This window comes from Panthera uncia (assembly GCF_023721935.1).
Source record: "Panthera uncia isolate 11264 chromosome A1 unlocalized genomic scaffold, Puncia_PCG_1.0 HiC_scaffold_16, whole genome shotgun sequence".
Classification (NCBI taxonomy): Eukaryota; Metazoa; Chordata; class Mammalia; order Carnivora; family Felidae; genus Panthera; species Panthera uncia.
The window spans coordinates 64,389,437-64,404,525 of record NW_026057576.1 but is presented as its reverse complement, the minus strand read 5'-3'; the positions used below and the strand labels follow the sequence as shown (position 1 = coordinate 64,404,525).

The window sequence follows — 15,089 nt, the reverse complement described above, 5'->3', positions numbered from 1 at the left end:
TTCTTAAGATTGCTTTAGCTACTGGGGGTCTTTTGTGGTTCCATACAAATCTTAGAATTATTTGTTCTGGGGCACCTGGGTGGCTCAGTTGGTTGAGCGTCTGATTCTGGCTCAGGTCATGATCTCATGGCTCTGTGCTGGCCCCTCAGAACCTGGAGCCTGCTTCGGATTCTGTGTCTCCCTCTCTCTCTGCCCCTCCCCTGCTCACACTCTGTGTCTTTCTCTCTCTCTCAAAAAGAAATAAACATTAAAAAAAATTTAAAGTTAATTACTAATCTCTAAAAACTTTCTGACCACTGAGTCTTTGAAGTGATTATCTTCAATAACTTATCAGCAGAAGTCACTCCCATCCACAGTATCATTAGAATACAGCATTGCAGTTGATTTTTGTTTATGTATTACACATCTTACAACTTGCCCGTAGTACCTTTGTGTTGGACTTTCTAATTTTGTAAAACTATATAAAAACCTTATTTTTCTCTGTCTGCTTCCCCACCGCTCCAACCTTTGATAGCTGTTAGCCAGTATGGGATGAGCCATCCCTTTCTAGTATCTTCCTTTAAAGGGAATAAATTTAGTGTGTTTTTCTAGAAAGCAGAGTTGCTCACAGATGTAGTTTTTTACATATTTAATAAATATATTATAGAATTGTAAAATATATTTTAGAATATGTTACTGCTATGGTAATTTTAAGGAATTCAGAATAATTGGATACGGAGATGCTTCAGTTTATATTAAATAGGGTATTAAGTTTTTTTAAAGAATGGTGTGAGTTGCAATGTTTTTCTCTTGTTTTGATAGAGTAAATTAGTAATAGGATATTGAATTTTATCTATTTATTAAAAATTTTAATGTTTATTTATTTATTTTTTGAGAGGCAGAGAAAGACAGTATGAGCGGGGAAAGGACAGAGAGAGAGGGAGACACACAATCCGAAGCAGGTTCCAGGCTCTGAGCTGTCAGCACAGAGCCCGATGTGGGGCTTGAACCCACAAACTGTGAGATCATGACCTGAGCTGAAGTCGGATGCTTAACTGACTGAGCCACCCAGGTGCCCCATAGGATATTGAATTTTAAACTCTGATTTCTGATCATGTGGTTTATCTTTATGGGGGAGTGGCAGTCCCAGAGTTAGGACCAAGCCATGGGAAGTGACATCTGTTAGCTACAGGGGAATAAGGCTGGGAGAGGGACCAGGATCTAGTTTACTTGCATGAAGGAATGTGGCTTATTGCACTGTCTTGATGTTTCTCGCAAATCCAATTCCTGATTGGTTTCCTTGCCTTCCAAAGTCTGTCATCTACAAAGTGGCTTGAAAACTGTATTGGGTGCCTGGAGGGTGAGCTCAGTTGAATAAGTGTCTGACTCTTCGTTTCAGCTCAGGTCATGATCTCATGTTTGTTGAGTATGAACCCCAAGTCAGGCTCTGGGCTGAGTGGCAGAGCCTGCTTGGGATTCTCTCTCCCTCTCTCTGATGCTTCCCCACTTGCTCATATCCTCTCTCTCTCTCTTTCCCCCTCTCTTAAATACACTTAAAACAAAACAAAAACCTTGTACTCTTTCTGTTTTATGGGATAAAAGATAATGTTCAAATTCTTACATTTGGAGGATAAGACCTTTGGATAGTTACCCTATTACCACACCAAATCCCATGTGGTTTTGAACCTGCTGTCCCTAGGCAATATGTCTTTGCATGTCTGGTTTTGTTTTTCTGGAAAATCCCTCTTTCTCCCTGCTCTCCTCAGTGGGCTCCAAATGATTCTTCTGAACTTGACCCCAGCTTTGTCTCTTCTTGGTAGCCCTCTCTAACCTCCTTTGAGGCTCCCCAGGTGCATACACTTTCCACTCTTCATTGTGCAGATGGCTCCTTGGACTGACCAGTGACCAGAATTGGCAGGGCTTGGGCGGCCTTTTGAAAAGGCCGCTAGTGGGGCGCCTGGGTGGCTCAGTCGGTTAAGCAGCCGACTTCGGCTCAGGTCATGATCTTGTGGTCCGTGAGTTCGAGCCCCGCGTTGGGCTCTGTGCTGACAGCTCAGAGCCTGGAGCCTGTTTCGGATTCTGTGTCTCCCTCTCTCTGACCCTCCCCCGTTCATGCTCTGTCTCTCTGTCTCAAAAATAAATAAACGTTAAAAAAAAAAAAAATTAAAAAAAAAAAAAAGAAAAGGCCGCTAGTGGCTTCTAACTTGGCTTACTCTGATTCAGTCATTGGATGGGGCTTCGATATATTTTGGTCTTGGGTTTAAAATGCTCCAGGCCAAGACTGGGATTTTACTCTTTAGCCAGGGTTGGGACGGTTGGGACTGGTGATATAAGGACCACACAAGAGCTTCCCAATGGTTATGCCAAAACACACTGTACAGCACAGTCTTTTTATTATTACTATTTTTTAATAAAAATATTTTATTATTTTTATTTCTTATGTATTTATTTTGAGAGACCATGTGCGTGTGCACGTGCAATAGGGGAGGGGCAGAGAGAGGGGGAGAGAGAGAGAATATCTGAAGCAAGCTCCACACGGTCAGTACTCGGGGCTCAAACCCTCTTCCCGTGAGATCATGACCTGAGCTGAAATCAAGAGTCAGACGCTTAGCTGACTCAGTACCCAGATGCCCCTGTATGAAACATTCTTAAACTTGGGCATCCTGGAAGAGTTGGTAAGACACAGAGTTGTGACACTCACTGTAGAGTTTGTGATGCATAGTTCTGGGGTCTGCATTTCCAACAAGTTAGGGGATGCTGATGCCGCTGGTCTAGGGATCTCATTTTGAAAATCTTTGCTGTACAGAAGATTGGTCCTTGGCGTGTGGGGTATTGATCTCTTACCCCTATGGAGACCCTGCAGAAAGCCAAGAAGCTGATCTTCTTATAGCTCATGACCACCCCTGCCATGTCCTGCTGTCATTCTTCAATATAAATCCCTCACCGGACTGTGAGTTCCTGGAGGAAATTTGGACCAATGAGTATGAAATGGGTTTATACTGTTACCCTTGTTTCGGTGGCTAAGGGACGACTAGGAGTGGCCTGTGGGTACTCTCTGGGGCCAACATTTGAAGGAACGTTTTATGGCTTTTCTAGAAACACAAAAAGCTTGGGACAGTGGTTCTGGCCCAGGGGATTTTGCCATCCAGGCAACGTTTGGAGATGTTTTTGGTTGTCACAACCTGGGGTGGGGAGATGCTCCTGGCATCTTGAGGGTAGAGTCCAGGGATGCTGCTCGTCAGCCCCCTACGACTAAAGCATCCAGCCCAAGATGTCAGGAGTGCTGAGCATACGAACCCCTGCTTTCAGTGGAAGGGTGTTCAAATAATGTAGGGTGGGTCTTTTTTTAAAACATTTTTAGTTAGTTTATTTTGAGAGAGAGATAGCACAAGTGGCGGAGGGGCAGAGAGCGAGGGGGAGAGAGAGAATCCCAAGCAGGCTCCATGCTGTCAGCGCAGAGCCTGATACAGGATTTGAACCCATGAAACTCTGAGATCATGACCTGAACCAAAACCAAGAGTGGGACGCTGAACCGACTGAGCCACCCAGGTGCCCAAGGTAGGGTGGGTCTTATTGTGAGATCTGTGTGCCTCTCATTTGTCCCTCCTCCCAGTCCCTGCTCTGGGGTGTCCTTGACCCTGACCACTCCACCTCCCTCCACCCCCTGTCCCCACCCCCCGCCCCCCCAGCTCTGCCCAGGTTGGGCCACAGGAGTTTCCAGTGACAGGTTGGCAGAATCTCCAGGGCAAATTAGCCAATGATTAATAATTAGCCACAGGTAGAAGTACTTTAAAATACATTCTTTCAATAACAAATGACTTATTTGAGTGGGGTTAGGGCATTCGTTGAATGATTTACTGACCTCAAATGACCTGCACATTCCCCTTCTCCTACAAGAGCTTAGCCAGGGTCCTAAGAATGTTCTCTGCCCCCACTTCTCAACCAGGGGAGAGTTTTGAGTGACTGACTCCCTATGTGCCAGGCACAGGGAACACCACAGAAGGACTGTCTTGCCCTCATGGAACTCTTGCTCTAGAAGGGAGAGAGATAAATCCACAAAATAAATGGATTTTTTTTTCTCTCTCAACAAATAGATTGTAGTAAGTAGGTAAAGAAGGTTAGAAGAGGGAAATAAAGGAGGGAATCGTATGTGTTTGTTTTTTTAAGAGACGGTAGCCTAGGTTTTGCGGTGGAGGTGGCTGTTAGTTTGGGACCTGGAGGAGAGAAGGCACAGCCGTGGGAGAAAATGGGGAACAACATTTGTTCTCAGCAAAGGGAACAGCAAACAGGACCTGGGAACCACTGAGGCCGGTGCTGGAACACCGAACAGGGATGGGGGTGGGGGACTAGGCTGGAGATGGGGCTGGTGATCCAGGAGGGACCCGGTCATGCATGCCACCTCGGTAGGAAGGAGGTTAGGTGTAATTCTGCTGCGGCAGAACAGCATAGCCTTGTGTTTTTAAGAAATCATTCTGGCGTTTCTGTAGAAAGACAGGGAAACCAAGAGTGCAAGCAGGCAGGTGAGTTAGCAGGCTGCTGCAGCCCCAAGACCCAGTGGGGGGAGCAGAGGTGCCAAAAGTGGATGGGGTCAGGAGGTAGCAGCTACGGGAGTAGTTGGTGGGTTGGCTGAGGGGCAGGGAGGCATCCAGTGACTACCAGGCTTCAGGTTTGAATGGTGGGCTCTTGTTTTGGAGGTTGATATTTACAGAGATGGGGAAGAATGGTTTTGGCGGGGAAATCAGGAGTTCCGCTGTAGACCTTAAAGGGAGCTACCTCTTTGGCATCTGAGAGGAGATGACAAGTGGGCATTTAGCCCTGGGAATCTGGGGTTTGGTGGGAGAGGTCTGACTGCCGGCAGGTGGATGGTATTGGAAGGCAGGGGGTGGATTGCTGTCCCCTAGGGAAAGCACAAGGCTGCACTCCAGGGAGCGGCTTGCAGAGTAAGTAAGAGGATGGCAGGTGCACAGTCACAGGCACTGATGAGCATGGTGGGGTCTGGAAGCCCATCTTTGTATTCATCAGAAGATTGAGAGGAAGGTTCCAGAAGAGATGAGAACCAGAATGTGAATAGCTGGGGTTTGGGGTGCTGTTTGTATTGGGTTTGGAAGCCACTTCCGGTGATGCAGGGAGTTGGGGTGAAGGGAAACCCTGGAAGAATGACAGTGACAGAGAATGTTGTAGGTGCAGCAGTGATAGCAGGTGCCAGGGGTGTTTACGGCTAGGAGGCATGGACCGGGTATGAGGCTAGAAAACAGAACTGGGATCCTGAAGGGCCATCCTGAGGCTGCAGGAAAAGTTGTGTCCGAGGGGCCAGCCAGGCGTGTGCTAAGAGCAAGGAGCTGAGGGCCCAGGGGAGTTTGCTGGTCACAGGAGAGTTTCCTATGGAGGGCTGGGAGGGAGAGTTGGGGACGGCAGTCAGACTGCTGATGGCAGCTTGGAAGGAGGAACTTCCTTTATGGGGATAAAGTGTCCTCCTTTATGAGGGATGAGGTTTAACAGTTTGGAAGAAAGCATTTGATTAAATGGGCACTCATGGCCAGATCTTTGCAGAAGAGTCCGCATCAGGCGCTCTTGGGCTCAGAGGGGATCTTGGGTGATGACTGACTCCTCTGTCTAGTGGTAGCCATGCTGGCTATACTAACTAGATAGGGTATCACCTGCTGGTTGTCTCCTTGCTGGTTCCAAACAATGGTGATTTAATCCCTTTAAGACCTTGTGAGTTGACTAGCAGGAGTAGGATCTTACTCATGATTCTTCTCACTTCCTGAATTGAACACAATATTTTTTTAAAGAAGGGGATTAGGACAGTAATCCATGCATGATGGTTATATAGTCTCTGTGTTGGTGATGGTGCGGGGGCAAGGGACCCAATAAAGAGATATGGATTAGCTGGTGGGAGTGGAGGAAAATAGGAAGGACAGCTGTGAGCCCTGGAAGCCCCAAAGTCGAGGTCAGGGCCCGCAATATGGGCCCTGGGGTGGAGGGAACTGGGGTAGTGACCCATTTTGAGATAGCTCACCTGCAGGGTAGGTGTTCCCGTATTGCACTGGCTGGATTCTTGCACTGGATGGATTCCTGGGACATCTGTGCCCAGGCACTATGACATACCAGGCTCTGTGCTTGGGAGTGAGTCCAAGTGGTGTGTGAGTCGTCATTGCCCTGAAGGGCTGATGGTCTGGTGGACTGGAGGAAAACACACCGCTGTGTTCAGTGCTGTGCAGGAGGCAGGAAGGAGAGAGTAAGCTGTGGAGGGAGGGACTGTTGGGGTGGAGCTGGCTCAATCCCCAGTGGTCTGGAATTGTTGGCTAAATGTCCCCGGGGAGAAAAGATAAGTCGACATTCAGAGGTCTGTTGTCTCAGGTCTCTGTGTCCAGTCCTTACTTAAGTACGTTTGCCATCAGATGGAAAAGCAAGCTTTTGGCCTTTTCTGGTGTCCACGGGGCTCAGCCTGGCTTTTTGGGATTTGGGCATTGGGAAGGCTGTAGTGAAAGAAAAAGTTTGCTTAATTAACTTCATCTAAGTTATTAGAGCCTTTTTAAGGGGGCCCAAATGTGATTAAGAGCTGTGTCATCATAACTGCTGGTATTTGGTGTGTTTTTTTTAAGAGGGTAGATTTCGTGTTATTTTTATTTACTTATTTAAATTCAAATTAGTTGACATAATATAGTGTTGGTTTCAGGAGTAGAATTTAGTGATTCATCACCAGTGCTCATCCCCACAAGTGCCTTCTTTAATGCCCATCTCCCATCTAGCCCCTCCCCGCGACTAACCTCCCCTCCAGCAACCCTCAGTTTGTTCTCTGTATTTAAGAGTCTCTTATGGTTTGTTTCCCTCTGCTTTAAAAAAAAAATATTTTAATATTAATTATATATAATATATAATTATAAATTATATATATTATATAAATATTTAAATTAATTTTTTAATTTATTTTTGAGAGAGAGACCAAGTGTGAGTGGGGGGATGGGCAGAGAGAGAGGGAGACACGGAATCTGAGGCAGCCTCCAGGCTCTGAGCTGTCAGCACAGAAACTGAGCCAGAACCGGGAAATCGTGACCTGAGCCAAAGTCAGACACTTAAACTGACTGAGCCACGCAAGTGCCCCTCCCTCTCTGTTTTTATCTGATTTTTCCTTTCCTTCCCCTATGTTCATCTGTTTTGTTTCTTAAGTTCCACATAGAAGTGAAATCATCCAGTATTTGTCTTTATCTGACTGACTTATTTCACTTAGCATAATACACTCGTTCCATCCGTGTCGTTGCAAATGGCGAGATTTCACTCTTTTTGATGGCAGAGCAGTATTCCAATGTATGTATACACCACATCTTCTTTATCCATTCGTCTGTCAGTGGACATTTGGGCTCTCTCCATAGTTTGGCTGTTGTTGACAGCACTGATATAAACATCGGAGTGCATGTGCCCCTTCGAATCACTACTTTTGTATCCTTTGGATAAATACCTAGTAGTGCAGTCGCTAGTTGGTTAGTTAGTAGGTAGTTCTATTTTAACTTTTTGAGGAACCTCTATACTGTTTTCCAGAGTGGCTGCATGTTGGGTGGGTGTTTGTGGTATTGAAAGAAACCCCGGCTGACGCCCTCAGCAGCCTTGGGAGGTGTTCTCCCTGTTTCCCAGAGGCCAGTACTGAGAGATTGTGTGGCTAATTCAAGGTCATACCACCAGAAACTTAGCAAAGTCTGGAGTTCCTCCGGTGGTACACCTAGCAGAATTTTTTTCTCATTAAATTAAAAAAAAATTGTGGTAAAATACATGTAACGTAAAGTTTGCCATCTTTTTATCTTTTTAAATATTTATTTATTTGAGAGAGAGCGATAGAACCTGAGTCGGGAGAGGGGCAGAGAGAGAGGGAGAGAGAGAATCCCAAGCAGGCTCTGTGCTGTCAGCATGGAGCCCAATGTGGGGCTTGAACCATGAACTGTGAGATCACGAGCTGAGCCGAAGTCGGAAGCTTAACCGACTGAGCCACCCGGACACCGCCCCACCCCCCTCACCATTTTAAGTGTACAGTTCAGTCGTGTTAAATGCATTCACACTGTTACCTAACAGTTTTCATCTTGCATTGGTGTTTCGTCAAGTGCGAGCTTCCAGTTTCCCCTTCCTCCCCCGGCCCCCCGGCAACCACAGTTCTTTCTGTCTCTCCATATCTGACGACTCTAAGTACCTCCTGTAAGTGGAATCGTAATATTTGTCCCTTGTGACCCCACCATTTTACGTTTCCACCGCTCTGCGCCAGGGTTCCAGTTTCTCCATGTTCTCACCCAACTAGATACTTATTTTCTGACAGTAGCCCTGCTGATATGTGTGAGCTGATGTCTCATGTGGTTTTGATGTCCATTTTCCTAACGAAAAGCATCTTTTTCTCTTCAAAACCAGAATTTTAAAGAGGGCCTTTCAGGGCAGGGTGTCCTCATCTGGGTAAGTTCCACTGCTAATTGCATGAGCGTTTTCTGCAGGGAATAAATGACCCAGTATGTTTCAAGCTGTTTGGTGGTTAAAGCTCACAGATCTGTACTTTTCTCTTGGAAGGAAATTGAGACACCGAGATACTAGGTGACTGGCAAAGGGTCGTGGAGGTGCTGAATTTGTAGAATTGGAGCAGGGGCAGTCTGGGACCAGAATCCAGCCTTCCAGCTCCTGCACTGGGCTTCTTTGGAGGTACCAGGCTACCAGGGTTAGCAAAATCTGAAGGTCGGTTTCTCTTTTTTGCTTCATGATTCGTAGACATTCATTTATTCAACAACAAATTCTGGAGCACCTCTTTGGTATCCAGTATCATGCTAGGGATAAAGCAATGAATAAGAGAAGTAGAATCTCTACTTTCACAGGCTATTATTGTCTGGCCTCAGAAATTTCCTTACCCTGGTGAATCGGTGAAATGGTGTTCATCGTTAGGCCGTCTCTGCATATTAATTATTGTCATCTAAATAATACATAATGGATTTGCAGAGGTTTTTTTTCTTTTAATCTTTAAAAAATTTTTTTTAAGTTTATTTTGGGAGAGACAGAGCAAGCAGGGGAGGGGCAGAGAGAGGGGTTGAGAGAGATTCCAAGCAAGCTCCTCACTGTCCGCGCAGAGCCCAATGTGGGGCTCGAACTCACGAACTGTGAGATCATGACCTGAGTCAAAGTCGGACACTTAACTGATTGAGCCACCCGGGAGCCTATGTATAGGTTTTTTTTTTTTTTTTTGATCCTCTGTACAGTTATTATTTTTTTGTTTCATAATTAGTAATTCGTAGAGATCATTTGGAATTATACAAGTACCGTGTTCCACATAAGACTTACACCCATGAGTTTTAACTTCATTGGTAATTTCCTAACTCCATGGTTCCTTCTATATTTGCATTCTAGAATGCAAGAGCTTTCTCTTCTCTCGCGTTTCTGTGGCAGTAAGGATTCATGGATTCTTCTGTTACTTAATGGTTTGACTCCTCGCCATTTATTACGTGATGCTGGGAGCATCCCAGATTTGTCTGGTGAGAGCCCTTTGCGCAGTCTCCTCTGTCTTTTGGACGCATCTTCGTGATTCCTTGAGTGTAAGGTGTTGTGGGCTCATCTCAAGCTTTCTCTGCCTGTTCTGTGCTCGTGTCAGCCTGTGAAGGGAGGTGCCCTTGTCAGGAAAGCCTGGGACACCGCTCACCTGGGCTCTGCTACTTTTGCGACAGCCCCTCGGGCATTGTCCCTTTTGCAGCCGGTGTTGTGGTCGGACCAGCCCGTGTGATTCTCGTGGTTGCAAGACGCGTCTCAGCGATAACCATCAGGGAACTTTAGAAATGACAAGGTTTATTACCCATAGGTTCTAGAGAGTGCACGGCATGCCTGGGCATGCACACACCTGGATCTGGGGTTCTGCCTCTACAGAGGTTGGGTAGGGTGCCTGGGGTTTTGCAAGTTCACTCTTTCTTGGTGAACTGAGAGCATAAGTGGGAATAAAGGCATGGGAAAAGCCAGCGGTCAGAGATGGTCAGTTATCTCTGTCATCCTGAGTTTTCTTTACAAAAGAAATTTTTTTTAATGTTCATTTTTGAGAGAGAGAGAGAGAGAGAGGGAGGCACAGCACGAGCAGGGGAGGGGCAGAGAGAGGGAGACACAGAACTGGAGCAGGCTCCAAGCTCTGAGCTGCCAGCACAGAGCCTGATGTGGGGCTCGAACTCATGAACCGTGAGATCTTCTTGACCTGAGCTGAAGTTGGACGCTTGACCGACTGAGCCACCTAGGCACCCCTAATCCTGAGTTTTCTTACAAGAAGAGGGAACTTTATGGGTGGTGTAATGTGGCTCTTGATCCAGTGTGGCTGTCTTTATTTGAGATGGAATGACTCCCAGTGAATGCCTCAGCAATCAGAAGCTTAATGCCAGGCACTTACATGACAATTAGAAAAGCTAATCGTCAGGTGCTTCCGCATATTGCCCAAACCTGGAAATGAGACATTTCTTCAAGGAGACCTGGTTTCTTTAGGGAAGAAAGATACTGAAAAACCCAGGATCTGGGTGCAGGAGGCCAAAAGGCATAAACTTCTAGTTATGAAGTAAGTAAGTCCTGGGGATGTAACGGACGGCATGGTGACTATAGTTAATAATTCTGTATTACGTATTTGGAAGTTGCTAAGAGAGTAGATCTTAAAAGTTCTCATCATAAGGAAAACTATTTTTGTTTTTCCTTATGGTAAAAAAAAACAAAACAAAAACAAAACCCAGAATCTGGGCTCTGGAATGCTTTTTGCTGCTGGAGTGTCAGTGTTCCCAGGGTCTCTCAGTGGATAGAGCTGTGTGTGTGTGTGTGTGTGCGTGTGCGTGTGCGTGTGTGTGTGTGTCTACTCACACACACATTTATTTTCCCCTCCATATCTCTATATTTAAAATGTACACTTTCAGGGGCGCCTGGGTGGCTCAGTCAGTTAAGCGTCCAACTCTTAATTTTTTGGCTCAGGTCATGATCTCACAGTTGCTGAGTTTGAGCCCCGCACTGGGCTCTCTGCTGTCAGCCCAGAGCCTGCTTCATATCCTCTCTTGTCCCCTGCCCTCCCCACTTCGCCCCTACTCATGTTCATGTGCTCTCTCTCTCTCTCAAAATTAGACATTTTTTTTTAATGTTTATTTATTTTTCAGACAGAGAGAGACACAGCATGAGCAGGGAAGGGGCAGAGAGAGAGGGAGACACAGAATGTGAAGCAGGCTCCAGGCTCTGAGCTGTCAGCACAGAGCCCGACGCGGGGCTCGAACTCACGAACTGTGAGATCATGACCTGAGCCGAAGTCGGATGCTTAACCGACTGAGCCACCCAGGCGCCCCTAAATAGACATTTAAAAAAAAGTTTAATAAAATGTAAACTTTCAAAAAATTTGAAGTATAGTTGTCACAGGATATTACTTTAGTTTCAGGTGTACAGGTTATGCTGTGCTCACCACAAGCTTGGCGACCATCTGTCACCATACATCACTATGACAACACCACTGACTGGGAGCGCCTGGCTGGCTGAGTGGGTAGAGCATGCAATTCTTGACGTTGGGGTTGTGAGTTTGAGCCCCATGATGGGTGTAGAGATTACTTAAAAATAAAATCCTAGTAAAAAACTCAACACCATTAACTATATTCCCGATGCTGTGCTTTTCATCCGTGTGACTTCCTCATTCTGTAACTGAAAGCCTGAACCTTCAACCCCACCTTTTGCACAGCCCCCTCCCTTCTGGCAACATCAGTTTGTTTTCTGTATTTATGGGTCTGTTTCTGCTCTGCTTTTTGTTTGTTCATTTTGTTTCTAGATTCCACATATAAGTGAAATCGTACAGTATTTGTCTTTTGGAGCCCCCCCCCCCCTTTTTTTTAACAAGCCCGATGAATGTAAGTTCTAACAAGACAGATGTGTAATTTGGATCTGTGTCACTCTTCTTTTCTCTTAATTTTTAACAGGTGGCTGAACCCCTTGTTTAAAATCGGTCACAAACGGAGGTTAGAAGAAGATGATATGTATTCGGTGCTTCCAGAAGATCGCTCAAAGCATCTTGGAGAGGAGTTGCAAGGGTAAGCCATGGGCAGGAATGAGCCGGGTGAGGAGGAATGAGAATTTCTAAGTGTGTGTCTCCTGGTTTGGGATGGGTCTGGCCTGAGCTTCCTTTCCTAATGCGGTACACTCACCTCCCCTCAGGCTGTCCCTGGGCTTAGCCTACTTTGGTGGCTGGGGGAAAGCATGTTTCCTGTGCATTTGTGGGGTGGCAGTTGCCAGCAGCAGAGGCCCTGGATGCCAGGATCTGTCCTGGAGACGGTATCACTGGAGGAGGCTGTCTGGACTCAGGTCTGCCTTACTGGCTTGCTCATGGTGCTGTAAATCCAGCAGCGCTTGGCCGTGACTTGTTTCCTGAGACTGGAACTTTCTCCCTCAAGGCATGTTTTTCTGGTGCTTCAGGTTCCGCACCACACATCTTTTAGGAGCCCTGCACACGTTTAGCAGTGCCAGTGAAGCAGCCACAGAGTGCCCTATGATAAACAGAATGTCCTGTAAACACGTAGCTTTTGCTTTGTCCGCCGTTCGGCCCTGTAGCCGGGTGTGTGGTTTCTCACTGTTCTTTTGTTTCTCTTGCAGGTACTGGGATAAAGAAGTTTTGAGAGCCGAGAAAGATGCACGGAAGCCTTCCTTAACGAAAGCGATCATAAAGTGTTACTGGAAATCCTACTTAGTTTTGGGAATTTTTACGCTAATGGAGGTAAAACTTCTACACACAGTGTGTTGTTTTCCATTGTGTGCGGATGGGTACACAGATGGCAGCATTGCCGGGGACAGGGGCAGGTGGGTTACGGTCTGACGATAGAACACGTCTGGGAAACATGATGTAGCTCAGCGGTCGTGTTCATCTTCAGAATGGGCAGATACTTAAATGGGCCTCCGGCGGGGGCGGGGTGATACTGTTTTTCTTCTAACCAATCGAAATGCAGTGTTGCGGAAGGCTGGTGCTCTGAAGTTTTATGGCATGTTGGGATATTGCTGGTGCGTGGGAAGGGTTAGAAATGCCAACAGTGATCCTTGACCCAAAGAAGACTCTACAACCTCAAGGAATATGCGTGCTCTCGTTTGGAGGAATTCACTTTGGATAGAGCCCGGAGTAACACAAAGCATTTTACAGGTGCTCAGCGAATAGCAGCTAATTTGACCTGGCCAAATCTGATGAATGCTTTCCCAAGAAGGTATTACTGCCTCCCCCTTCCAGGGGAGCAGAGCCCCGGGGCTCTGTGTGGAGGGTGGAGCCGGCCAGAGCTCCCGAGAACACATGTCTCTCCGGGCTGTTTGCAGAAGGACATGTACTACGAGCCAAAACCCCGTCTGTGGAGGAATTCTGGAGGATTCACACACGACCCATTCTGGTTTCCTGTCCCCGGTTACTGGGGAGGATTGGTGGTTGGAAGGAGGAGCTTTGGTAGCCCGGCACTGCAGTGCACGTAGGAGTGATGTGTGGAGGCAAAGCAAAGGCAGAAAGTCATCAGGTCCTTGACGTCCATTACCCTGAAGCGCCTCCGTCCAGATCCTCCAGTAAGACTGTGTTCTCCTGGACACGGTGTTGGTGAGCCTGTGCCTGTTCTGGGCTGCAGCCTGCTGGAAGCATGCTGCAAACCCACCTGGGTGGCTCGTGCTCTCTGGTACCTCAGTACTGCCTTAGGGACGTTGGTGGCCCTGTGAGTGTTTGTGGGTCGAAGGGATAGAAGTTGTGGTTGCTGGGAAAAGGTTGTTTTATTTTATTTAAAAAAAATTTTTTTTAATGTTTATTTATTTATGAGAGAGAGAGAGAGAGACAGAGCATGAGCAGGGGAGGGGTAGAGAGAGAATATGAAGCAGGTTCCAGGCTCTGAGCTGTCGGCATAGAGCCTAACGTGGGACTCGAACTCACAAACTGTGAGATCATGACCTGAGCTGAAGTCGGATGATTAACCGACTCAGCCACCCAGGTGCCCCGGGAAAATGTTGTTTTAGATGGAGAAGGGCGCTGACTTGTCCTGAGTGCTGGGCGTGAGATGGGTGGGCTGGTTGGTGTGTGGGCTGGTTGGTGTGTATGGGGGAGGGGCAGCTCCCATGTAAAAGGCTCTGTCGTATTGAAGGGCAGTGGGTGTAGGTAGGTGATCTCTGTCCTGTGTAACTGGAGGAAACCACAGGGTCTGTCAGCTGACAGGGGACTGGATGGTCCTGGGAGATTGATGACAAAGGCGGGTTGGCCGGAGGGTGGGGACAAGCATATGGGGTACCCATCACCACCTAGATACTGCTGTGGCTTGTTAAGGGCAGGGGGGAGATGCAAAGCAGTGGGACTGACAGGGTGGGGGGTGGGGGCGGTTGGTGGGAGAGGGTACAGGAGCTCCTTGGGCAGCCCCAGCTTGTCACTGACCTGTGGACAGGGGTCCCAGTGATGGTGTTTCCATGTGGTCACAGCAAGTCTCAGTTTGAAATACACAGGGTGACAGATTGGTGTTGTCGTGGCCAGTGTGTGTGCAGGATTTCCTCATCAGATATGGGTGCTGACCTTGCAGAGCATCCAGCTCATGGATTCTGCTTGGCGGGGAGTCCCGCAGCCTCGACGTGGGCCCCGTGTCTGGGTGGGGGTGGGCAGGCACGTGTGTCCTTGGACCTTGGGGCCGGACGGCGTCCTGGAGCAGCCTTCCTCTGCTGCCCCCGGTTCTGTGCTTTCCCTTGGTGACAAGTCCTGAAGACAAGGGATCAGAAGGGTGGCCCTTGTGGCTGGGTTTGGACCATGCTCTGGCTTTCCTCACTGTAGCGCGCTGCGGCCGTCTTGGGGTGGGTTGCTAAGCCCCACACGGTGACTGGAACCCATCTCAATATGAGCTGCATCTTTGCTGCATTTGGGAGAAGAGGTATGAGGTGCAGAGGCCGGGCTTCCCCCTGAGAGGATAGGCCCCACTCTGGTGCAGGGAGCACCGATTACTGAGTTGTTGAGGGAATACCTACTGCTGGGAGGGATGGGGGGGCTAGATGAGGGTGCAGCTGGTGAGAGTGCCGGCCTCTTTTAGGACGTTGGTTATCGGGGAGTGGAGTCTGGCAAACATGGGGCTCATACCCGGTAGTAGTCGCGGTGGTGGTGGGAGGGGCTCATA

At 47.6% G+C, this 15,089-nt stretch overlaps 1 protein-coding gene across 1 annotated transcript in view; it reads left to right on the top strand.

Annotated features, from left to right (window-relative positions):
* ABCC4 (ATP binding cassette subfamily C member 4) overlaps window positions 1–15,089 on the top strand; it is a 260,291-nt gene that overhangs the window by 34,388 nt on the left and 210,814 nt on the right. The window contains exons 2-3 of the mRNA XM_049647145.1: window positions 11,907–12,017; window positions 12,577–12,697. Coding sequence (XP_049503102.1) covers window positions 11,907–12,017; window positions 12,577–12,697 — 232 coding nt within the window. The remainder of the gene's footprint in view (window positions 1–11,906; window positions 12,018–12,576; window positions 12,698–15,089) is intronic.